The sequence below is a fragment of the Parus major genome, chromosome 1 (assembly GCF_001522545.3).
Source record: "Parus major isolate Abel chromosome 1, Parus_major1.1, whole genome shotgun sequence".
Classification (NCBI taxonomy): domain Eukaryota; kingdom Metazoa; phylum Chordata; class Aves; order Passeriformes; family Paridae; genus Parus; species Parus major.
In genome coordinates, this window is record NC_031768.1 from 8,529,749 (window position 1) to 8,554,853 (window position 25,105).

General features: G+C 42.1%; 1 protein-coding gene across 1 annotated transcript; it reads right to left on the reverse strand.

Annotated features, from left to right (window-relative positions):
- Nucleotides 1–5,126: 5,126 nt before the first annotated feature.
- XK (X-linked Kx blood group) lies at nucleotides 5,127–23,475 on the reverse strand. The gene is made up of 3 exons (XM_015639016.1): nucleotides 23,192–23,475; nucleotides 15,392–15,654; nucleotides 5,127–10,322 (listed from the first exon to the last, which is right to left on the reverse strand). Exons 1-3 carry the CDS (start codon nucleotides 23,434–23,436, stop codon nucleotides 9,496–9,498), a joined length of 1,335 nt encoding a protein of 444 aa, XP_015494502.1. The 5' UTR covers nucleotides 23,437–23,475; the 3' UTR covers nucleotides 5,127–9,495.
- Nucleotides 23,476–25,105: the final 1,630 nt, after the last annotated feature.

Below are 25,105 nucleotides of genomic sequence, written 5' to 3' on the forward strand. Positions count from 1 at the left end.
AAAGGGACAATGAAACATTCTGCAAATAAAAACCCCAAAAGAGAGAATGATGTTCTTCTCTAAAGAACAGAGTGAGAGATCCAGCTCCTCCTTCTCAGGCAGCAGGGAGAAAGCCAGGTGGAGACCTTGATTAAGCTCTTTTTATTTTGTAGCCTGAAGTCTTTATTTTGAATGCTGTGCAATCACTGTTTACCAACCTTCCCTTGATTCTACACCAAAAAGGAAGAAGGAAACAAGGGACTTGTCAAGCTGGCTTTCCTGAAAAGACTCTTCACATGCAGCCTGAGGCTGTCACTCTGTGTGCTTGTCTTCACTCCAGGGAATGACATAGTCTGAAACTTCTGCTCTTTCTGTTTTGTTTACAAAATAAATGATTCCAAGCTGAGAGAGCAGAAAAGGGGATAGACATGAGCCAGGGAAAAACATGTCAATGAGACCTCAATAAGGACTGGCAGATCCTTCTAGGTCCCTGCTTTACACTATAACTCCCAATGCAATTCCCTGCTCCAGTACTTCCTCACGCTGTCTTTTACAGTCATCATGAGAGACCCATGTGCTGTATTAAAAAAAATACGTCTGATCCAGATGCTGTTTGCCACACCAGTCTTGGCTTGAAGTCAAGCAGCACCACCACAAAACAGGCCAGAACAGCTGCACACTGCTGTGTTACAGGAAGGGACACAACCAGCAACATGTTCTAAGTACGGACAGAATTTCATTTCATTAAGCAGTCATTAGTTTCCAGGAAGAGCTGGACTAAAGCTGAGACAGCATAACCTCCCCTGTGTAAAGGCAGAGGTAAAATTAACCTGCCTTTGTATAAGACTGAGGGAGAGGGAGCCCAGGTGGCATCCCTTGGGCAGGGTACCAGCTTTATGATCTGCTGATGTGCTTCTGGAACACAACCATCATCTATTTGCGAGACTTCTCTTCCCAGGGCTGCAGATCCATTTCGTTTACACGTGCTGCTGATAGCCCAGGGGAACTTTTCTCTGCCTGGAGCGAGGCACTCCAGCAATGATTTCCTGCTCAAGAAAACATCTTGAAAGATGTGAGAAGAAGAATGGTGGTCTCCTGTGCCCGGCTCGGTGGTTGAGCCCCGTGACTGCCCTGCTTCGCTCACAGAGAAGGAGCTGGAATCCTGCTCAGTCCACCCCTTTGCATGCCCCTGCCTTGTGTCTCCTTTCCTGCTTTTCCCTCTCAGTGTTGGGCTGTCAAATCCCATTTCTAATCAGCAGCTCCTGATCACAGCCTGGGAAAAGACTTCCAGGGATCATTAGCTCACCTCCATTCTTCCTAACAGGATCTGCTGAAGCTGTATTACTCCTGACACACGTTTACATCCCCATCCACACCCAGAAACAAAGGAGGTGCCTCCCAGCCTGCTAGAGCTTTGCTGTGGTAGCTCATGCCCATGGTATCAGCATAACTCCACACCCACAGAATTATTCCAGCATCCCCCTTCACACTTAGGAACAGCCCCCAGGTGTGAACACCTCAGTGCCCAAACCCTGCGACACAGGGTAACATTACAGGTCTTTGTTGCAGTTTCTCTGGTGAAATGCAAAAGAGTGTTATGATCTTTCTTTTGCTGATTTGTCTCCCTCCCAACCCTCAGTGTGGAAGTGTGGGGGTGACCCAGCTCTGCCAGCAGATGACTGTCCACAACCCAAAATCTGACAGACACGGCCTTGGTTTTGTGTTCATTTTCAGTAATATCAGTAGAAAAAACACTGAGGAATTATGTCATGTTTAATGGATGTGTCAAACCAATATAACATGATACAATAAATTATGGCACTAGGGAAGAGGCATTTGCTTTAAAATTATCCTTCAGCTAGATTACTAAAAAAGAGTTCATCTCTGTGCCAAGATTCAGCATGAAGCCTATATGCTGCTGAATCATACCTAAATTGCCTCTTATTATAGGATTACAGTGCTCCAGCAACACAATTTCTGGATGTTTCCCTTCACTCATTTGTCTTGATGAAGCTTTTTCACTTCTGGATTTTCCCTGGTAACCTGGACACTTGCCTGAGACTATCCCACAAACCCCTATCTGTCTTAAATTACACTCAAATTTGGATGAATTTCTTCCAGGTTAAATTACCACTGGATGGGTAGCTATTTAAGCCTCCTGTGCCAAGACTGTTTACAGCAGTTCATTCACACACACAAACCCCTCCCTCCTGGCACCCATTTTCAGCACTTCCAGAGAAATCACTATGAAAAACAAAATTACAAGGAGTAGGTTAGATTAGGATTAGATGTGGAAATAATATTTCCAGAATATTATTTATTAATTTGCTTTCTTGTGTTTTTGACTTCTTAAATTTTGATGGTTTAATCATATTCTGCTATTTTCATGGCTCAGGCTTTCATGGGAGCAGCAACAGGCTGGAGGTACCTCATTTCTTTCTCAGCTGGATTTAGAGATCCCCTCACACAATTTTCAGCCAAAGCTTGAGGAGCTGCATACACCTTGATCAAAATCTTTTGCATTAAGGGACACAATGTCACCTCACTAGGACTATTGCTACCTGTCAGGGAGAGTCTGCCAAATCATACCCCAGCCCTGTGTCAGCATTTTTTCTCCCCATACAAATACACTCCTACACATGCTAAAATTGCATTTAGTTTTATATTACACTAGAACCTCTTCTGAATAAGTGATACACTTAAGACTATAAACAGTTTGTCATAATTTTCAATCTCCCACTAGTAAAACTTCCCTTTCCCTAGAGATTTTTTTTCTTTTCTTGCTTGGAGAAACAACTGCTGACTTGCTGTTGTGCCCTGGGAAGAAGAGTGATGTATGGGTTATTAAGATAGCAGCTTAAACACATAAGCCCTTGACTGCTAAAGGACACTACAAGGCAAGTGATGGATAGTTGATGGCTAATGGATTCCTGCTTGGTGCCCTTGGGGGCTTCCACTGCATTTTGGGCCAATGGTAAATTATGGTGAAGAGTCAGCTGTCACTGGCATTTGAGTTATCTGATGAGTTAATGCTACAGCACTCTGCAGCCTTCCCTGAATTTACCTTACCATCAATCCTCATGACACAACACCCACATCTTGCTGAGGCCCATATTTCATGGCTAGGCAGAAGTAATTTTTCACTTATTACATTCCTTGCCTGTTCCCTCCTGATAACCTGTCTCCTGCAAAGCTTTTCCCTTCCCTTTCCCCTTCTTCTGAATCTGAGGAAGCTTGATCATTTTGGTGATCATTTCATGGTTCATTTCTGATCCACACAGCCAAATCACCATGAACAAGGCTTAGCACAGGCAGTGTCCCTGGTTTCTCCAATCAATTATCGTTTATCTTTCTGTAAAGGACAGGTTTTCTCAGTACATCACATTTTGTCAGCTGATGGAAAAAACAAGACCAAAGCAGGATCCATCCAGATACCATGTGGTTTAAAAACTACCTGACATATTGCATGGTCCATTGTTTTTCTTCCCATGTATAAGGGAAGTGGAATTGTGTAAGGAAACTGCACATAAGATGTCAGTGGTAACATTTCTGTTCTGACCATTAGCATTGAAATTGCCTCTTTGTGCTCAGATTCAGAATCAGCCTAATGTGTGTACTACAATACATATCATACATAAAATATACATATAATTACATATTTCTATATTTCTATGTATTATATATATACAAATACATATAATATACTATACATATAATATACATATAAGTAAGACTGCTGGTATTAAAATAATCAAACCAAAAAGAGAGATAATTATTTTTTTTAACATGATGCTATGTCCTAGATCAGGATGACCTTTTTGCCTCACTGTACCTGGATTCCTTTCTGGGGATTTCACTATGCCTCTCCAAGAGCTTCAGTGGAGAAATCTAGCCTTACCCTCAAAGCAATATGTTTGTTAGCCGCCACACACATTTCCATAGGTTTGCAGTGACATCTCTTTTTTTTTCACAAAATATTTCTCTTTCTCCTGCTTGATGTTTTTTCTTCTTGTTGCTTAAAAATATAAAAAGAGCAGGGAAGACCACAACAAACACGATGAAAAAAGGTTTAAACACCTAATTATTGCACTTGAGTAGGACACTTACTTTTGTTGTAGCTCCAAAGTTGAAGCTACTTCTTTTAGAAAATTCCATTTGCATTCTAATTTTTTTTAAATCACACCTGGATACTTTTGAGATATGCACTGCCCAGCATTATTAAAATATTTTAAATGGCAATGAAGTATTGATGCATTCCATGAGTTCAGCCCTTTTCATTGCCAGGTATCTTTGGCTCCAAAAGAGCACCCCTACTGAAAAATCTGGCTGAGCATTTCATGGTGCATTTTTTCTTGATATCTATTTAAAATGACCCCCATGAAGCAGCAGAGAGGGAGAAGTAGCCAGGACACACATTCTGAATTCTGAAGAATGTAGCTGCTGCTGTCAGGGCCAGTGATGGCAGAACTGAAGTCACAAGCACCTCTCTTCTGTCTGCTGTTGAGTCCAGCACACGACTTTCTCAATTTACAAGAGCTGCAAATCCATGCATAAACACAACAAATGCAATGCTGTCACCTCATCTGTAAGGTGCTGTGCTATTGTTTTTGACATTTACTTCCCACTCCAGAAGGTAGATGTGAATTAATCTTCACCTTGACTACCTCTGGCATCACTCTCCATCTAAATCTGCTCCCAATCATTTTCCAGAAAGTGTCTGTGGCTGATTAAAGCTCTGTACTGACAGGGCACATTAATCAGATGAAACAAGTAGCTGATGAGAGACATTTCAGTAGTTAAAATATGTAAGATTTATCTGCTGCCATTTTGTGTGCCCTGTCAAAATAGGAATTTCAGCAATTATGAACGTGAAGGCACATACCCTATTTAAGACAGGCTGTTTTTAGTTCATTAAATCAGTCAGGTCTCACCTTCAGGGCCAAAAAGTTACAACTGTGATGTTATTCCAGAAGATCTCAGTAAGCAACATCCAACAAATTAGCATCCATCCTCTGCTTAGGTGTGTTTTCCCATTAATGCTAGATTAGAAGCCTGTATACACAAATGCATTCACATCTGAATTTCCTACCTGAAAGCCAAAATTTCCGTACCTGAATATAGACATTCAAAATTTCCATAAAACTGTATTTCAGTGGCAAGAGGCTTTCTTTGTATGTATTTGTATGTAATTTCCTTGCATGCAATAGGAAAAAAAAAGAAAAAAAGGATAAAACTCCCTTTTTTCCAGGATATGAAGTTGTTCATTCAAGGCAGAGATTTGTAAGATTTCATACTGTCATTTCATACCTTTCATTCTGAGTCTAGTTTTGGGGTGACTCCAAGACTTAACAGTTGTATTATACATTTTTTTCTTGGTCAGTAGGAAACTACAAAATCTTTAATACACTTTACTTTTCAAGTCTTCTGTCTCTGGTAAAATCTGACTTACCATGTCTGCCATATTTCTGCATGTTCATGTTTCTGTGATGATTCCTGAGTGAGCTGCACTCACCACAACTTCATTTTAAAATACAAGATTGTGAGCACTATGATGTCTGGCCTGCAAACATCTGAGTTCAAACCCCTGTTTCCTTTGCTACATAAGGCCTTCAAATAGGTTAAAAGTTATCAAAAGTGGTTCATTGTTTTGGGTTAATTATCAGCTACTATGGGGAAAAAATAAAGCAACTGCTTAGAAATGAAAACAAAAAAAATATTAAAATTAAAATTACAATTTACCAGTCTCAAAGATTCACCAGTTCTATGTTGTAGGGAGTGCAGATCTTGACAGTACTGTCAATCACCACCAGGACTTCCAAAATCTTTTCTCAATGCTCATGTAAGCGATGTACACACATTACAACTTGTTGCAACATATCTATTTATTCCCATATTTAAAAAATATGTGTCTATTTTATCTATTTAAATTTAGAAACACTTACTTGTGTTGCAAAGCTTTTGTGCATTCCTATCCCTCCACAAGAATTCTCAGCACTGATTTTGCTGGATAATCCCAGGGTCAGTAAGTATGTATACAGTAAATCCAGACAAATGCAAAACAAGTGTGCAGAAAAGAAGTCAAAATATTCTTTATAAGGTAACAATTTCCTCCCAGTTCTCAATGTAAACCAGTAAATATTCTCACACTGACAATGAATAACATATACTAATATTGTTCCATACAACACTGGTCTCTTAAACTGCCCTCCTCTTACAAAATGTTCTGCTAAACAGCAGTGGAAATGTGGGGGTAAATTACTAATATAATTAATCACAGATTAATTCCTCTGTCAGGTCTTCTTGAAAACATTTCTGCTGCTGTGTGGTGACAGATGACAGTGTGCTCTGTTACCTTTACTTTGAACTTCTTGAAAGCAGCACACTAAGAACTGACACCAGCACAACTTGAGGGATAGTTTCAATGTTTTAATTTGTGTTGTTTTACAAGTATAAAAGGAAAACCCATATGTCAGATCTTGCATACTCTTATAATACACAAATAATCCTTGCTGAGCCATCCTTTGTGTGACTCAAGATTACTCAAAAGAGTACAGTTTTCAGCAGTAGCCCTAAACCCTTCCATGGAACACACAGGCCCCTCTAACATTCATAGAGGAGAGTAAAAGCACAGTGAACTCGCAGCAAGAGATCACTCACTCATACACAGACAGACTTTGTAGCTCATACTGTCCTCTCCATGCAGCCACTGGGTGTACCGATAACAAAACCCCCTGACAGTAATTATCTGGAGAAAAACGGCCTCTCCCAGCTTTACAGCACACTTCAGAAAAATCAGCTGCTCCCTCAAAATCCTGGACCAACACATTGTCGTTGTGTCTGTGACTCCCCTCCACTACCAGCAGTGGCAGCACAGCTGGACAAACCACCCGGGCTGTGGAGACACCAGGCACTGCACAGGCAACAGCCCCTCGTGCTGGTGGAGTGCTGGAACTGTATTTGGTTATTCTGCACAGCTAAGGCAAAATCATAGGACAGTAAGAGAACCCATATAAATTATTTTTTACCCCTCTCATTACAGTGATTTAAATATTCAGCCCCCTATGCATGCACTTCAGGAGACTGGTATAAAAATAAGAAGTAATATGGCACACACTCTAAATATGCATATACAGTAGTCTGTGAGGTTTAATGGTACTCACTCGGTGTATTCATTCTGAGCTCCTGGCTCTATAACTCTCCTATATTTCACTTCAACATTTCACTGTAGCACCAACCTGGCTGAGGTTTGTGAAGCTTTCACTGTTTCCAAATGGCACAATCAGAACTGCACCACCACTGATGGTGTCCAAAGCCTGCTTTGTGCCCTCTCTTGAAATATGAACTACTTCTACACATGAAGTTACTTTTTAAGTTTTCCCCCAAAGACCTACAATTCAGACCTGGGTACATCTGTAGATAGGCAGCCATTGTAATTCCCTGATTATTGATAATGATGAGTGTCCAGCTATAAAGACATACTCAGTTTTGGCTAAGAACATCAGAAAACTTGAGCCTGTGGACTGAACTCCACAGTTTTGGAAGAAAGGGTTACACTCTCCCTTGCTCCTTTAACTCACTACTGGAAAAGAAAAAGCAATAATCTTTTACATCTAGAAAAGTACAGAGAAATACTATGCTGTACTTTTACATACAAAGGTACAGAGAAACACAGTCGTGTCTTCAAGGAGTCACTTCCCTATTCTATTCTCCTCAGAGAAATTAGAATGGAGGTGTTTTGTGTCTTCCCCAAATATGAGTTATATTCCCACAGCAAAATCAGGCCAAAAAATCCCATTACCACCCACCAATAATTTAATGGCATCTACAGATACATACCATATACAGACACATATTAAGCAAAATGAAAACATAACTCTGTAATAAAACTGAAATATGAAGACATTCATTTATACAGTAGTAAAGAAAAAAATAAAAACATGTTATGTCTTTGCAGTACTTCAGGTGACATATTTCAATATAAAAGACCCCAGACCTGAGTTTGAGACACTTCTAAAACAATTATGATGATGTCATCCCTATTAAGAGCTTCACATCCTGCATGATGACAGAATGGAGGCTAAGCTTCAGACACTGGGAGATGCTTTGGGTCATCAATTATTTGTTTCCATGAGCAGCCGTAATGTGTAACACTCAAAAGAAATGTTAGGAAGGTGCTAAGCAAACAAAGTGCAAAAAGCTTTCACTTAATTTGTGAAAATATGGGTTTGTGTATTTTCACTAAATTCTTGGGTGTTCATCTGCTAAAGCTTTCTCAGAAACTTGCAAAATACTGAAACACTTTTATTTGTGATGTATTGCTGAGAACAAAAAGTCGATGACTTCCATTTTCTCTTTCAGACTTCAGCGTTGTGATACTTCTGAGGTAAAGAAGTCAAAGGGTTTTGAATTAATGATATTAAACTAATCATAACAAATCACAGCTCAAAAAGGAGGAATGAGCATCTTCTATCTCAGTACAAGAAGTCAATGAGCTGCCTACTCGGTGCACTACCAAATTCCTGACAATCAGGGTAGTGCTGATGTCTCTAACTTCAGCCATCTAAAAGGAAGACGGATAGCCAGAACTAATTGTGAAGGCATCTGGTTAACACTGAGTAACAGGTCTCCAGAGAGTGATTCATATCACCACATTTTGAGATGGGGTGAATCACTCCCTGGAGATGTGCACTGGAGAGCACCTACATGACTGGAACACACTGTCTGCCCAGCCTCTAGATGTTTACATAAAGTGAACACCACCCTGACACCAGAACATCATAAAGTATTAAAGAAATGATAATGAAAGAAAAATGAGCTATTCCAGAACATCACAATTAATGTGCTAAATTTAATTCCCTTACTAACAAGCAGTAAACATGAAGGGTGAAACAGTGCAAAGCCAATAACCCCTCTTTATACATCCTCAGTAACAGTCACATTTCCCTGTCAGTGCTGGCAAATCGGCTGTTTCATGGCAACCCAGACTACAGTGCATTGTGCAAGTCCAATTTTTCTACCACTGAGAGAAGTATTATCTTATTACACTGATTAGAGTGTAAAATAGTCTACAATTTGATCAAAACAGACCACAGCTACATTCCAAACATAGTCCAGGTCTAAGCTCTGTTTCCATGCTAGGATGGCATGCCATGGGACACCCTATCTGAAATAATATTCATTGCCTTCCATCCTTAGACTTCCTGAGTAAGATGAGCATCAGGACAGTTTCTGAATGACGTCTCCAATAATGACTTAAAATAAGCATGTGACAATAAATCTATGTGCAAAAAGGCTCTGAAATAGAAATCTACAAACAACGATTGCTCTCCATACACAAACACACACAGACACAAATACTCATACACTGTTCTCCACAAAAACAGGCATGTCAGCCATCATGCAGTGCTACACCTGCAAGAAAGAAATCCTACCCACAAGACACAATGTCTAAGATACACAATGTTCCCAGCAGGTGATCTGCCACCTTCCAAAGGCACCTACTTGCTTCCAGTTGTACTAGGCATTGGAAGAAACACTTTGATGAACACTCCTGTTTTGAGAATCTATTGTCTTGCTACTGCCCCGTGCCTCATCGGTATTTTCAGGAGATTTCATCGCCACTTTGCCTTTCAGTAGAGTGGATTTGTGATGCTGGCAAATAAAGTAGAGGATCTTGAAACAGGACAGCAAAGCTTCAGTAATGCTGGCGGAGAAAAGCTTTTTGCAGGGGTGACAGAACTGGAAGAACACCAACATGAAGAAGATGCCCATGCAGTAACCTATCAGGAGCTGCAGGAACAACATTGGGGCACAGACATACAGGTAGAAGTCTGTTCTGTAAATGTACCACATCAGCAGGAGGAAGGCGTTCTCCATCAGCCGCACGATGTAGTACACCGTCATCTGGTACCAGTTCTGGGATTTGCTAATCAAGTCAGGGTCACTGAGCTCCACCTGCGCTGCCGACCAGCAGAACATGTTAATGCCAGCGTACAGGAACGTGAGAAGGCACAGGACGATGGTAGTGCCCACCCTGCTCAATTCCTTCTCTATGTTCTCAGGAAATGGCGACTTGCTAAGCCAGAAGACAATCCATGGGTAGAAGAAGTAACCTAAGAAATTCAGTAGCACAATGAGGAAAACCCAGATTCGAAGGACTGAACCGAAAAGCACCAGCACAGTGACCCGTGTGGCGATCTCAAAGCTCCTCCACATGAATATGCAGAGGTAGGCAGCAGGCTTCACACGGACATCGTAATCGTCGTACTTTATCTTAATAGCCAGGATGTTGCAGCGTAAGGCGCCGTAAACAATCGACAGGAGAGAAAGCACCATAAAAATACCTACAAAGAGAAAAGCCAAATCAGGACCTTCAGTTTAGCAGCAGACATTGCATCAGGGGAGTGCAGGTGCAGTCATCCTCATGCACTCCTGGGCATTCCCAGCAGGGTGTAATGCCACAGGAGCCATTCCCAGCCTATACTTGTGTGAAGGAAATCACCTCAGTTACACCCAACACATAACTCTAATCCTACCTCCTATTTTGGGTTCTGTTTGACACATATTCAAGTAGCTAGTAAGAAAAAGAAAATCTTAGCAGTCATAAGGGTCTCTCCTTCTCCCCCTGCCAAGGGCTGTTCATATGCAGGCTGTCCTTGGTAATTCCACAGCTCAGTTGTAAGAGTGTCCAACTTGCTCCCAAACTCCTACAGTACAAGGCACAGAGGTGCTACTCCCTTCCCATACAGATGAAAAACTGCAAAACAGAAGCTAAAACTTTGGAGTAACTTGGACATGCAGATAACTTGGTGATTGTGAAGTTTTGTGTTGAAGCAAATCACAAAAAAGTAACGTGATACAGTTGAAAACTGAAAGCTGAAGGAATTTAAACACAGCACTGTCCACATTATCTCTGACTGTGTAGAGAGATATTTACTCACCTGTCTGCACTGTGTTTTCCTATACATCAATTTTCTTTATACACCCATTTGTATCATGCATTTAAAAAAACCACTCCTATTAAAAATGTCTTTAAGTTCAGGTCAATTTACAGTACCTCCCACCTACCCAGAATGCCTGAGAGGAAGGTTTCACATTTAAATTCTGCAGAAAGTGAAGGCAGAGACCAGATGTTACTTGGCACTGCAGGAGGGCATCCTGTCTTGCCATATTAAGTAGGTACAAATGTACATGAATACTGGACACAGAGAATAACCAAAGTGCTAACTGCCTAATTTTTAGTATTTGTATACACAATTATATAAATATTTATTCAAAATTTTATGAACATGCTGAATAGCTGATATTGCATCAGATAAAATAATCGGAGCTGGGAATTCTTAATTATGTCAATTACATTTGCAATGTTTAGCAACCAGTGTTTTCTGCAGCTTTCAATTAGTTTGTGTGCCAATATCCTACAAATAAACTGGATTTCCTCTTTTGCTACACCTACATTGCCAAAATTATCAGGGTTTGGGCTTTCTTCTTAATTATAAGTCACTAATTTCTAAGCAATATTTTGAAATACATAAGTGTATTTTAAGATCTCTAACAGCTTTCTAAGAGAATTTTCTCTATCATTTCAGCTAATCTCTTTTCCATTATGATCCACAAACACCTCTGAATTACTTTGGAAAATAATTAAGTCTTTATATCTAATTTTCCAAGGCACTCAGTAAGGTGAGAAGCATTTATAATTTTATATGGTAATTTTGTACTGCCAGTTTTGTGCTGCATATATTCTCTGAAAATGTTTATTTTGAAATTGCTAGTAGGTAATCAGTAGTTTTTAAACATCTTTTTTACAGCACTGAATAAGGTCTCTAATAATGACTTAAAATAAGCATGTGACAATAAACCTACGTGCAAAGAGGCACACAGAGCTGGGCATTTCTAAATGTTATGTCTTGGGAAAGCATCAGCTGAAAACAGGAGAGAAGGTGAGTACAGTCAAGAATATTGCTTGATGTCCTATGGCTTGTTACAAAATCTTTCCTGTAGTTTTGGGCTGTGAAAGAACATAAATTCCAGCAGCTAATGAAGCAAAAGAATATTCTCAGAGTTAAAGGAAGATAAAGATGTGCCCACTGGGGACTGAGTGCTGCTGTGCTGGAACTCTGCTTGCTTTCTGCTTTGACAAGCTGAAACGTTGATCTTATTCCCCAATTTCACCTTAGGGAATCTATATTAATCTCAAACCTGTCTTATGAACTCAAGCCTTCAAAAGAGGCATTTCTCCATTGATAGAAAACAGGTCATGCTGATTCTGGTCACTAGTATACACTAGTCCAGTCCTACGCCTTTCCTAAAAGCTCACTATTGTCACTAAACCTTCAGTTCAAACATAATTAACTCTGTGAGAAAGATCATTTGAAGGAACCACTAAGGGAAATTAGAGAGTGAAACTGAAAAGCAACTCAGTTGCTTTTACTCATCCTGAGCAGGCAAAGAAATGTAAGTTTAAAAGGCAAAATACCTTCCCCTGGAACAAGTTCCAAATCCTCTAACAGTCCTTATAAAGGTGGCATTTCTCTTCTTCCTTCCTCCTCCCAAAAGGCTGCCTTCTTCTTACAAATTAGAGGTGGATACCCACAGAGTCATCCAGGGAGGTACTGATTTACTTTGCTGTGTTTTGTTATTACATCTGAAGTCCTTCCAAGCCCTGGTCCTTCCCACTTCAGAAACTGCTAAGACAGTGAATTCTACTCCTCACAGGTACCACTGAAATCTATTATAGATACTATAGTTATATGTATACAAAATAGAGCTAGGACTCAGATTAAGCTATACATGTGGGTTTCCAATGTTGTATTACATCCAACATTTTTACACTTTTCATGATAGACAGTAACCAAAGCTTTATGTCGCTCATCACTAACCTCAAGAGTTAGTCCAGCTTTTGCAGTTCTCTGGTTGTCTTGGTCTTACATTCTCGGCAGACTGTGAAATGACAGTTTTGAAGAATGCCAGACACTGGCAAGACCCCAATAATCCAGAAGAAAACATCCAGAGAAATTAATGAATGCCATAAAACACACAAGGAATATGCAGCATGGCCCTGGCTGGCAAAGGGCTAGGCAAGGATGCATGTTCTGTTCACAAGTGCTCAAACCAACACCGGAAGCAATAAGGAGTTTCAAACACATTTGAAAGAGACACGCCATGCCCCCAGCATGATGGTAAACAGCTTCAGGTTCTCAGGTGATACTGACCTCATCACCCCTGAACAGAATTTACACAGAATGACAGGGTATGTAAGAATCCAGAGAAATAACAGACTGATGTGGAGACAAGAAAAAGCATGTGAAAATCAAAATACAAGACAGTGATAATTATACCAGATGCAAATGGAAGAGAGCCTGAAATTTGGAGGACCAGTGTCAAAGAACAGGGAAACTGAAGACATCTGAAATGTGGAACAAGAACTGGGCTGGCTGGATGAAGAGATTGCAGGAAGTTTCATTCATATAATTCATTCATTCAATTATATCAGCAGCTAAGATACACACAACAAGGATATGGTTAGATCTCTTGTTTTTATGATGAATGAGCTCTAACAGACATTGACATTGCTCCTAACACTTTTTTTTTTCTTTGCATTTCTGTATTTTAGAATTACATCTGTATGGAGATGCTCCTGGGAAGCATGAAATAACTGCTGCATTTGCAAGTGGGTTTACCAAACTCTCTGGTGAGCCAGCTTATCTCTGGTCATTTCACCCAAGGAATGTCACATATCAGTTTGTGATTACAACTTATCTCAGCAGTGACTGAAAAAGCTAGAAGCAATACAGCATTACAAATGATTATGAAATAAGCAATTCTCTGATCATCTGGAACACAGGACTTCTCTTTGGAAATCATGACCACTAAGGTCAAAACCAGTAATAAAAGAAAGACAATAAAAAGGTGACCTTTCTCAAGTAAATGCCATCTACAGCAAAGTGACTGGAGATTTTGCTAGTTGCACTGTTCAACAAAGGATTCAATCACTTTGTCCCCATCCCACATCACAAATGCCATGGTTATTATTCATACCTTAGTTATGAAGAATTCAGGAACTGGAAGGAGTAATGTCTTCCAAGAAATTACTGCTATGATGTTCTGGTTTTGGCTGGGGTAGAGTTAATTTTTTTTCTAGTAGCTGATACAGTGCTGAGTTTGGATTCAATATGAGAATAATGTTGATAACACACTGTTTTAGTTGTTGCTCAGCAGTGCTTTAAGCCACAGATTTTTCAGTTTCTCATGTTCTGACAGTGAAGAAGTACACAAGATGCTGTGAAGAAGCACAGCCAGAACAGATGATCCAAACTATCCAGAGGGATATTCCATACCATTGTTATCATGCTCAGTGTATGAACCAGGGGAAGTTGTCTGGGAGGGGCTGATAGGTGCTGGGGGATGGTTTGGGCTTGACTTGTCCTTCTCGGGCTTTATTCTTCTCTCTCTCCCTCCATCCCTCTCACCACTCTTTATCCCCTTCATTACTACTACTATTATTATTATTATTATTATTATTATTATTATTATTATTATTATTATTATTATTATTATTAATATTTTACTTTAATTCAATTATTAACTTATTACTTCAGCCTCAGCCTCCTTAGCTATGAAGCTGCTAAAGATCCTCTCAGGGCCTTAGAGATACAACAAGAGCTATTTAGTGTTTCAGTAGAAACACACCTTCAAGTTCACAGAGGTGCCAAAGTCCTTTATTACACTGAAAAGCTGCTGGTCCCATGACCAGCAGGGTTCTCCATTTAGTGGTGAGCCAGAAAATTAGCAGCACATCATGGAAGCAAGATGCAGAAACCCACAGTAAGAGTGACGTGTCCTGGTAAGGGTGATGTGTCCTGATGTTGTACAGCACTGCTTGGTGAAGGCTGAACAGCTTGGGTCCAGAGATGAGACGACCACAGTTGCATACCAGTTTACTGAGTCCTGCCTTTTGATTCCAGAATCAGAGTCTGGCACAAGTAAATATAGTTAATGTCCTTAATTCATATTTAAAACTGTATTCCTGAAAGTACATCATCCCTAAGGCAGCATGAAAAAACAGTATACTCCAAGGAATTTTCCAGGAAGTTTTGCTCAAAAACCAAAACGGAATGGAGGTAACTTTTTGAACTTCTTCATGAAGACAGCTTGGTCCCTCCAGCTGCCTCCCTGTCATACCATAACGTTCACTTTATCAGGTCAGTGTTTTTATAGCAACCCAAGCGTGCTACAGAAGGTGTCATAGTCTAAAACATGACAATATAAACTTGAAAGCAACATCACCAAACTTGAAAGCTATCACAGAGATGAAACCCATTGCAGAATGCTTGGTCCTTGTGCAGGGCAGCTAAAACCGACTGCCCTCCTACCCAAACACCAGAAAGGTCATAAGAACAGCTCTACCTACTTCTGGCAACCGTGACCTCCTGCTGCAGGACACAGATGTAGAGCTGGAGCGTGAGCTGGGGCGCTGAGCCGAGGAACGCCTGGATCACAGAGGCCCTGCTGAATGCAGACCTGTGTGTGCACAGCTTGCCTTCAGCCTGTCCCACTTCCTTCTCAATTTCTTCTGAGTACCCATCCTTGGGAATCTGCCTCTTCTTTGTGATGCTGACATAGGGCTCTTCAACTCTGTCAGCACGGAAGTAAATGTAAAAGGCTTCCACACACCTACAAGCAAACAATTAGATAGAGTATCAGGGGAAAATGAAAGAATGAAAGGTTTCCCCACTTCCTGGTATTTTAAGCAATTACATAATAAATCCTAAGTCATTTTTTTCATATATCAAAGCCTGTAAGTTTTCTCCTCCCGGTAAACTTGGAATATAACAGATTTCATTCTTTAAAATATGAACTACATGTTACTAGAAGGCAGGAACCTGGAAGTGCCCTTTGGGCTGCTTGTAGTACTCAGATTTGGGAGGAGGTTTAGTCATTTTATATGAGATGTCCTTGCTCTCTGGTGTCCCACTGAAGTCCTTAAAACTGCTCATCCACTACAAGGATGCCAGACCCAGGACCAAATTGGAAGTGTGTTTCTTCAGATTTTCATGGGTTTTACTTCTTGTTATCTATACATCTGTGATGTGCTAATGGGACATGGCAATAGACCCACTTTTCATACCTTTGACTTAAAACACCTGAATAGAGAAGCTCAGGGTACAAGGAGGTGCACATACCTCAAAACTTTACCAAGCAATGGTTCAAAACACAAGTAACATGCCACAGCAGTGAAAAGGAGCAGTTTTGAGCCTCACAACCATTGAAATCACTTTTTTTTTTAAAAAAGGCACAAGAATAGGAGATTTAGTTCTTAAGTGTACTTACATTTATTGTACTGTTAAAGAAATATTAATATAATCTCACAAAAAAGATTTTGCTGCAGCTCTTCATACTTTAAACACATTGGAGACAATCCAAGGGAGAAGAAAGGAAAAAAATTACTTCTCTTTATTTTAATAAACTTCACTTCATTTTTTCCTCTAACTGGACCACTAGCAAGTTTCAAACACTCAAAAACACTCAAGATAAAGAGCAGTTTTGGGATTGTGTAGTACTATTCCTGATTCACTAGGCTTCAGCTATCATTATGACTAAAGCTCTTCAACATTCCCGCTGCTCTGGACGCTCCATTCACAGAGGTGACTTTCTGTCTTCCCCTCGTTAATCTTTCCACTCCCTGTTAATCTTGTCCCACATGAAAGAATCCATACAGCCAAAATAAAGTGTGCAAAACTAACAAAGCACTGTGGCTTTATGAAGCCGGCATAGATTCTGAAACTAACAAACTGATTTTATTCCAAAAAGAAAGATCCCAGACCATTTTTATCTCATTTAGTATTCACAGCCATGCATTCACCCTGAACTGAAGGCAAGTCTGAGTATATCATGGAAAACTGGATCTCAGCATCAGGCTGTGAACTCTTGCCATGTGTGATTAGAAGCAGATATAGTCTAGGGACCCATCTAAAAAATAAGTAGTGCTCCTATTAAAGAAATCAGATTTATGAGACTACTGACAATAGCAAACATTATAATCAACCAAACACCGGGTTTTGGAGCAAGAATTTGATTTTTATTTACTAGCTGGGTATTAAGTAGCAATATATTGCTTGTGATGGGGATTTTTTGTCCATACAGAAAAGCAAACATAATGTGAAATGGTCTGATGAGCAAACCTTAGAGCCAAATGGGGCTTTTACCACTACAACAGAGTAATAAAAAATGCTATATGCAGGCATTCAGGTTACATTGATAAAAATGCCCATTTTCTCCCAGGCCCTTCCAGTCCCATGCAAGAGTCTTTCTGGAAGTCAAGCCTTCTGGGACAAATAACAGATGCACTCAGGATTCCAGCTGGTGCCACTGCCCAAGCAACTGCTTCAAACAGGAGCAGACTGGAAGCTGATATACCAGAAAGAACAAGCACCAATCTAAAAGTTTAAGGAATAGAATGTGGGAGGGACACACGAACTTGAACGACCATCCAGGTGAGAAGGATCCAGAACTGTGATGAAGAATCAATGCAGATCATGTTTCTGTGTCAGATTATGACTTTGCCTGTAAAGTAGTGAGGGGTGGGGCATCTTGTCTTTAAATGAACTACCTGGCTTTCTCTTTTTTAGTATGAAACACAACTAAGAGACAATGCAAGAAGGGGATTGCTTCATGGCAGCTTTCCCTCACACTAACAAGCTCCTGCAGCATGGTGAATTCCACAGAAGCCCTCATTGCTGCTCTGCTCCAGATGCTTCTCTGTTCCAGATGGACAGGAGTGAGAGATCCCAATTTCTGCACAATCCATCTCCTGCAATGATGTTTAGGACTCCTTCAAGAGCCCCGCACATGGTGTCAAGAGCAGAAGGCAAGCAGCCAGTTGTCTCCTCTGCATGTAAGGCACTGACAATCACAGCACAGGCTCTGAAGGAACTAAAATTGCTTTGAGGAAAAAAAGATCTACTTTCTACAGTAAGAGGTAAGAAAAGGATGGTATGACTTTCTCCTCTGCTGCTGTATCTTGGCAGAAAGAAGAGCCATACTTTTTCAGGCATCCTGATGGTGCCCACAAAGAATGATTCAGCCGCAACACATTTGTCTTCTGCACATTAAGTAGGAGGAATAATCCTACACTTACATGCTTGCTGAGAGTGAGCACCTCATTTCCTCTTTTAATCATGGATGCGTGGGATTGGAACACAGGCAAAATAATGGTGGTGTGAAGAGGGAGAAAGCAATGAAAACAGGGAACTTTCCACACCTAACCGGCACTCCAAGAACAAACAGCTATTTGAGACCTATCCACACATACCCACTGCAAATGTATGAGCAGATTTCTCTAATTCTTAAATTTTACTAATCCTTCTCTTCAGAGAAGTGTGAAAAAGACTTACCAGTGCTACAGATTTACTTACCTGCATCAGGCAAAGATCTGTTTCTCACTCAGTCTTTTACATTTTACCCATACTGACTTTCTGTTCATCTCACCATGGACACCTAACACATCTGCTCAAGATTAAAGGAAAGAAAATTGCCTGCAGACAATCTAGACAAATTCCTCCTATCTGGAAAAGAGGGTGGTGCATCAACAGCTGTGAAGTTTTGAGCTAGCAGGATGTCCTACAGTGAGGTCGGCCAATGAAGTTCTACAAGGAAGGGAGGAAGTTTTTAGATCTGTTCTATTTTGAACTGTTAAGCAGGTCATTAGCAAAGAGAGACTACCCATGAGAGACAAGGCTTCTGTACAATGTCACTGAAGCAGTACCTGCATCATTAGAGCTTATTAGATTTCAAACTGCAGAATTAGATGCCCAAAACATGAAAGACTATAGAAAAATTTGACTTTTTAAATGTTTTTTTTTTACTTCCTGCAGCTTACAGGGTCAAACTGTCCATAACAGCAGCTCCTCTGGCAGTTTGATGCAAGCTTCCTCCTACATCTGCTGTGCTGCTGTCTACATGGTAGATAGAGACATGTAATTGTTTCTCCTTATGCTTTGAGAAACAAAGCCTGATATCATTAAAAAAAAAAATCTATTGTTTATAACCTTGTTCTATTAACATGAGGAAAACAGTCATTAGTGTTCTATATAGGGGGCCTGTTATATTTACTCAAGATGTTTTTTGAAAGAGCTCATCCTTCTGCTGACCCAGCCCTCCCCTGACTGCATCTCCTCACACAGAACAGGTTGGGCTCACACTGCACGAACAGAGCACTGGGGAACACAGCTCCAAAGACACCTGCAGTCAAACTTCCCTCTCCATGAAGGTGGTACCAGAAGGAATCCCTGCCAGGTTCACACTGGTTGGTTTTGATGATGCCACTTCAGTACAGCCTTCAGTAAATCAGGTGGGAGGGAACCCCTGCATCCAGCAGACTCACGGTCCCAACACCAGCGTGTGACTGTAAGCCCCGACTGGCCAAGTCAGCTTGTTGGAAATCTGTACTTCAGCTCTTGATCCTTTTATTAGTTGAAGAATTGAAAAGGGCAAACAAGTTAACAGGGGGTTCTCTGGTGCCTATCATGAAGAGTAAGGATAAAAGGAGGCTCAGGGGGAACATTATTGCTCTCTACAGCTCTTCAGGAAGTTGTAGTGAGGTGGGGATCAGCCTCTTCTCCCAAGATAACAAGAGACAGGACAAGAAGAAATAGCCTAAAGTTGGTCCAAGGGAGGTTCAGGTGGATATTGGCACAGATTTTTTCACTGGAAGGGCAGTTAGGCATTGGAATAAATGCCCAGGGGAGTGGTGTAATCATCATGCCTGAAAATGTTCAAATGGCCTGTGGATGTGGCGTTCACGGACATGGTTTAGTGGTGAACACAGTGGTGCTGGGTTATCACTCAAACTCAATGATCTTAGAAATGTTTTCAAACCTAAACAATTCCCTGATTCTCTGAGGGGTTATTTACACTTCAGGAAGAAATCCTGAAGTGTAGAGCAGTACACCAGCAAAATGACATCCAGTAATTATGTAGCACTTAAATTCCCAAGATGACTTTGGTGCTACAAGTGCCATCCAAATGAAGTGAACAAAGAGACCGGCCCAAGCACAGAAGCAGCCTGAGCTAAAAGGCTCATCATGACCTTCTCTAGAGAAAAGACAAAAATAATCAACCTCTCATTGACACTGGCTACTGTTTTAAGTATTTTTTTCTGTTATAAATTACTTAATGTGGTAAAATAATCTCCTTTTACAAAAAATCCTCCCAAAACCAAACCTATTTGAATACATCTAAGCATCCAGACAAATTAGTGCACTCATAAGGAGTGGCACTGACCTGAAATACTGCAGGAATCCCACATGATGCCCAGAAACCTGCAGTCACTTCATTCCAGCCAAGTCTCTGCAGAGCCTCTGGCATGCCTGCATCCAAAGGATCACAGCTAGGCCTCTAAAGGAGATAGGAATTTTGCTCTACAAATTGCTCTGAATTTATAGAGAAACTCTAGGGAGTGGGAGAAGAAATTAAAAGAGGGTACATTAACAGTACACCAAAAGTCCTCTCCAGGAAGAGGAATGCTACCTAATTTTAGTCCTTCCAGTGGCAGCAGCAGGACAGCAAGTGCCTCCTGAACAGGTGGAGTGTGGGTGTTTGTGGAAGGTGGTGGCATGCAAGAAGGTTCTATGAGAGAAAGTACTTTTTTCCCATCACTCAGATGATTCAAAATAGGCTGAATCATTTGGCTCGCAAGGCTAAATACCCTCCTTCCCTGCCAAGATATTTCCAAACCATTCCCCAAAATTTAAAGGTTGTTTTTTTTTAAGGAAAAAAGGAAAAAGGAAGGCGGGGGAAAAAAAAAAATCTAGATTTTAAGACGATGAAGAGAAACTCACACAACACACATGGGCTGATGGTAAAGCAGCGCACTGATATCCAAGTATTTAAATCTGAACAGAGAAATCCTGACTATTCTGTATCATACCAAACCAGAAATAGTTAAAAAGTTGGTGTTAAGTCTCTTTTAAAGCCAGCCAAAGCTGCCAGCCCTCTGTTGCAGCATGTCATCACACACAGCCTCAAGGTTCTTAAACGTTTCATTCCCATGCCACAGCAGACAGAGCCTGGGGAGGCTCTGCTGTCTATGTCCTATTTGACCTAATTTGACCCAGCCCTCCCTAAGCAGCCCTGGGCTGTGCCAGTGAGGCACAAGAGTCCCAGCAGGGAGGATGGAGCCAGGCTTCACACAAGGAAAGCAGATGACTGTGAGCAGCAGGATTCTCTGGAGCAAAGGAGCAGAAGTTTGCCTACAAGGATGGAGGAAAATGCCTCCAAGGACAATGGTCCTTTTCAGCTTAGGAAAAATGAAATCCATAGTGCAGTGATGATACAACCAAAATATACTTTGCCTTCTAGCTATCACCTGAGCCTTGTGTGTATGTCAGTCCACACAGGGTGGAAAGCCTTTTGTGCAAAGCAGGGAAAAGGAGGGTCTTTTGTGTGCTGAAAACAATATTTACAGTGCAGAGCTATATCTGACAGGAAGCAATCAGTTTCCTCTTCTGACAGATACGGCAATCTTTAGCTCCAGGAAGACAAGGACGGAAAAAAAACCCAAAACATTTTACTGTCTCAGATCACTCCACCTTCCCAGACTTTTGTGCTGTATCCTACAAACTGACACATTTCCCTAAAAGTAAAAAGAGGTTGTTTTGTATGAAACTTCTAATTTGTAGAGTCCTTCCAGCCTTCAGCAGAAAATAAGTTTTTCAGGTAGCATGAATGTACGACCCTATTTTAACAAGTAGTTATAATTCCAGGTATCCTGGGTTTAGAGAGAGGTCAATATACATCACTTTGTCATGCCTAAATGATGCCATGGGGACTATGACACAATTATGCTGCAGCACATCCAGAACATCTTCAAACCTCCTGGAAACGCTAAGTTTGTAAATCTTTGAGAAAGGAAGAAGTGCAGAGTCGGCAACACACTAGAGGAGAGGAGAGGGCTTCCATATGCTCACTAGTTCTACAGCACTGATCACAGCTGGGAGTTCACCAGAGAGCAGGAACTGCACTCTGCACAAGATAAGATTTGCGTTGTAAACAGAAAACTTCATCTTGAGAAAGAAACAGAAAGTCAAGTCATGCTTGGTGCTTGAAGTCAAAATATAAATCTATGTTGCTTTCATATAATTAAAAAGAAAATCCTTCAATTTCTTCTTGTTGCTCAAATCGTTTGTCTGCTTCATCACATATTCTAGATTGACATTATTCTCTCCTTGTCTGACCTCAAGAAACTGATTTATATTGACAAAAGTCATGTACTTAATTTTTGATAGTTTCTTTCTCTTTGGTTCCTCCCTTCAATTCCAAGAATGTGGAAGCATATTGTTATTAGCTATAGAAAATCAGAGCTCTTTAAGAATTGTTAAGCCATAACTTAAACATCTTTAAAATATTAACAAAGCAAACAAAAAAATCCATGCATGTTTATAGAAGTCAGTGTTTAGTGTAAGATAATTTGTAACATACAAACTGTGAACAAATCTTTCTTCTACACACTATCCAGGAATTTCAAAAAGTTGGTAATACTTCTCCTAGCCTCTACTACAGACACATTGCATTTAATTCCCTTTCTTTTTAAATAAAAGATTTGAATATAAATTTAAAATTAATGCCCCCATGAAACATTTTGTTTTGGAGTTGCACACACTTTTCATCTAAATATTTTGATTTATTTTTCCTAAGGGTATTTTCATTGAACTGGAATAGGAAAATATCTCCAAAACAATTTGGGTCAGGAAGCTCACGTTTGAAAAGAAGAGACAAACTAGAGCATCACTGATGTTCCAAGATGCACAGATGGGATGGGTACTATCGCTGTTCTAAACTCGAAACCGAGTGAATAATCTCCCGTTCTCTCTTGGAAGTGAGCAGAGAGCAAAGCGCTGGATGAGGCAGCAGCGAACAGACACAACCATCTGCAAGCAGCCACAGGGATGGAAACCCAGCGGAGAGCGGGGCTCTCTCGTCCCCCCTCGGCCCGGCAGGGCTGAGCCCCTTTTCCCAGGGGTGACTGCAGTTTTGTGCCCGAGGATTCCCGGAGGACGCCGTTCTCCCGCAGCTGCGGCAGGACGCGCTCGGGCTCCGGCCGGTGCAGAGCGGGAGCGGCCCCGCCCGCCCCGCACAAAGGCCGGGGGGCTCGGGGCACCCCCGGGCTCGGCCCCGGCCCCCGTCCCGCTGAAGGCGGCACAGACTCACCGACCTGACGAGCGGCCCCAGCTGCAGCAGGTGCAGCAGCAGCACCAGCGGGCGGTCGCGGCTCACGTCGCGGTGGATGAAGACCAGGCTGAGCTGCACCAGCCCGCAGGGCAGGAGGGCGAAGAGCAGCGTCAGCGTCTGCCACATGCGGTCCCCCGCGTCGCGGTACCCCGCGCTCAGGCACAGCGCGGCCACCGTCTCGGACATGAAGAGGACGAGGGAGATGAGGACGGAGCCCGGGAATTTCATCGCAGCGGCCGCCCCAGCCCGGCCCGCCCAGCCGCTGCGCACTAGGGCCCAGTCCCCGCCAGAGGGAGCGCCGCGCTCGCTGTCGGCCCGCGGCCTCTGCAGGCTGCGCCTGGATCCGGGCCGGAGGTCGATCCTGGCCGGGCTCGGATCCTGCCCGCCTCTGGATCCTGGCCGGGGCTCGACCCTGACCGGGCTGGAAGCGAGGGAAGGTTCCCTGGCGGTGCGCGGGGAGCTGCCCCTCATCGTGTGTCCTTCAGCCGTCAGACACAGAACCGAGCTGAGGGGGTTGGTGGGAAGGGGCGAGCGGGTGCCCCTCAGGGCGCTTCCTCAGGGAGATCACACAGCACGGGATCGCTCAGGCTGGAAAAGACAACCACACCGTGGCACTGAGTGCCACGTCTAGGCTTTCCTGAAACACCTCCAGGGTCAGGGACCCCAGCACTTCCCAGGGTAGCCCCCGTTCCAATGTCTAATCATCCTTTTTGTGAAGAAATTCCTCCTAATGTCCAACCTAAACTCCCCAGGTGCAGTTTAAGATTGTGTCCTCTAGTCTTATCACTGCCTGTGAGAAGAGACTGACCCCCACGGGGCTACACCCTCCTGTCAGGGACTTGTAGAGAGTGATAGAGATCTGAAAGGAGCAGGCAAGGGCAAAGTCTGTACCAGGAAGAAAACAATCCTGTGCAACAAAAAAGGCTGAGAGATTATTTAATAAATAAACAAACAATCCCCACAACCAAACCAAACAAATTAAAGGCAGGAAAGGAGCTGTGAGTGTGGAGGAGCCTCCCCTGCTGCACTCAGCTCAGTCTCTCTGATCAGGGCACTGTGGCAGTGTCAGAGGTGCCCTTTTAGCACTTTGCCAGGTGGCTCTCTTCTTGCTTGCCACACCTTGTCCTTCAAAGGTTCTTCTTCAAAGGGCCACAGAACCCTAAGCTGTGACAGCAGCTGTTGACCTGCAGCATTTGCCTGCTGTCCCTGGGCCTTTCCCCCTCACCAGCAGAATCCTTTCTCCCTTGCCACCAAAATTCTGGAGTCCTTCTGGACGTATGTATGGTCACCCCAGCAGTATCACCGATGCCTGCATGGATGAGCAGCACAAGGTGACAGTCTGAGGAAAAGACAAACCTTTGTAGTCCCTCCATTAAAACCTGAGCACCTGGCAAGAAACAAAACTGAGGTACCAAGCCAGGCTGGCAGATGGTGCCTCTGTCTGGTGTAAGTCTCCGCTCATCACTTCCCTCCTCCTCTTGGTGCAGGTGCTTGGTTCATGCTCAGCTGGCTCTGGTGATAGATCTCATTTCTCCTTGCCTGTTCCCAGGCAATTGCTGATCTGCATGGGGGGGTTAGCTATGGACCTGGGACCTACAGGAGTACAAGAAGGCGATAAGATAAGGAGTCTGAGATGTTACTAATGGGATAACGCTACTGGCTACTTCTGCTTAACTGCTACTGTTCTTTAATGCAATTTAGGGTGTCACGAGATTTGCACAAAAAATGCCAATAAACACTTGGCCATTTATTTGACTACTGCACTGGCAAATCTGAAGTCCCATTGCTCAGCTCAAGTTGAGCTCAGATCATGATGACAAAGATGGAAACATTGTTGTGGGCAGGCCTAGATGAATTTAATGCTTATGTCCTTCACTGGGAATGGAGGGGTGTTTCT

Coding starts and splice junctions, on each gene's coding strand:
- XK (XM_015639016.1), bottom strand. CDS start 23,436: ATGAAATTCCCGGGCTCCGTCCTCATCTCCCTCGTCCTCTTCATGTCC. Junction 15,655..23,191: donor CAGCTGGGGCCGCTCGTCAG/GTCGGTGAGTCT, acceptor GTTTGCTTGTAG/GTGTGTGGAAGCCTTTTACA. Junction 10,323..15,391: donor GGAGGTCACGGTTGCCAGAA/GTAGGTAGAGCT, acceptor TTCTCTTTGTAG/GTATTTTTATGGTGCTTTCT.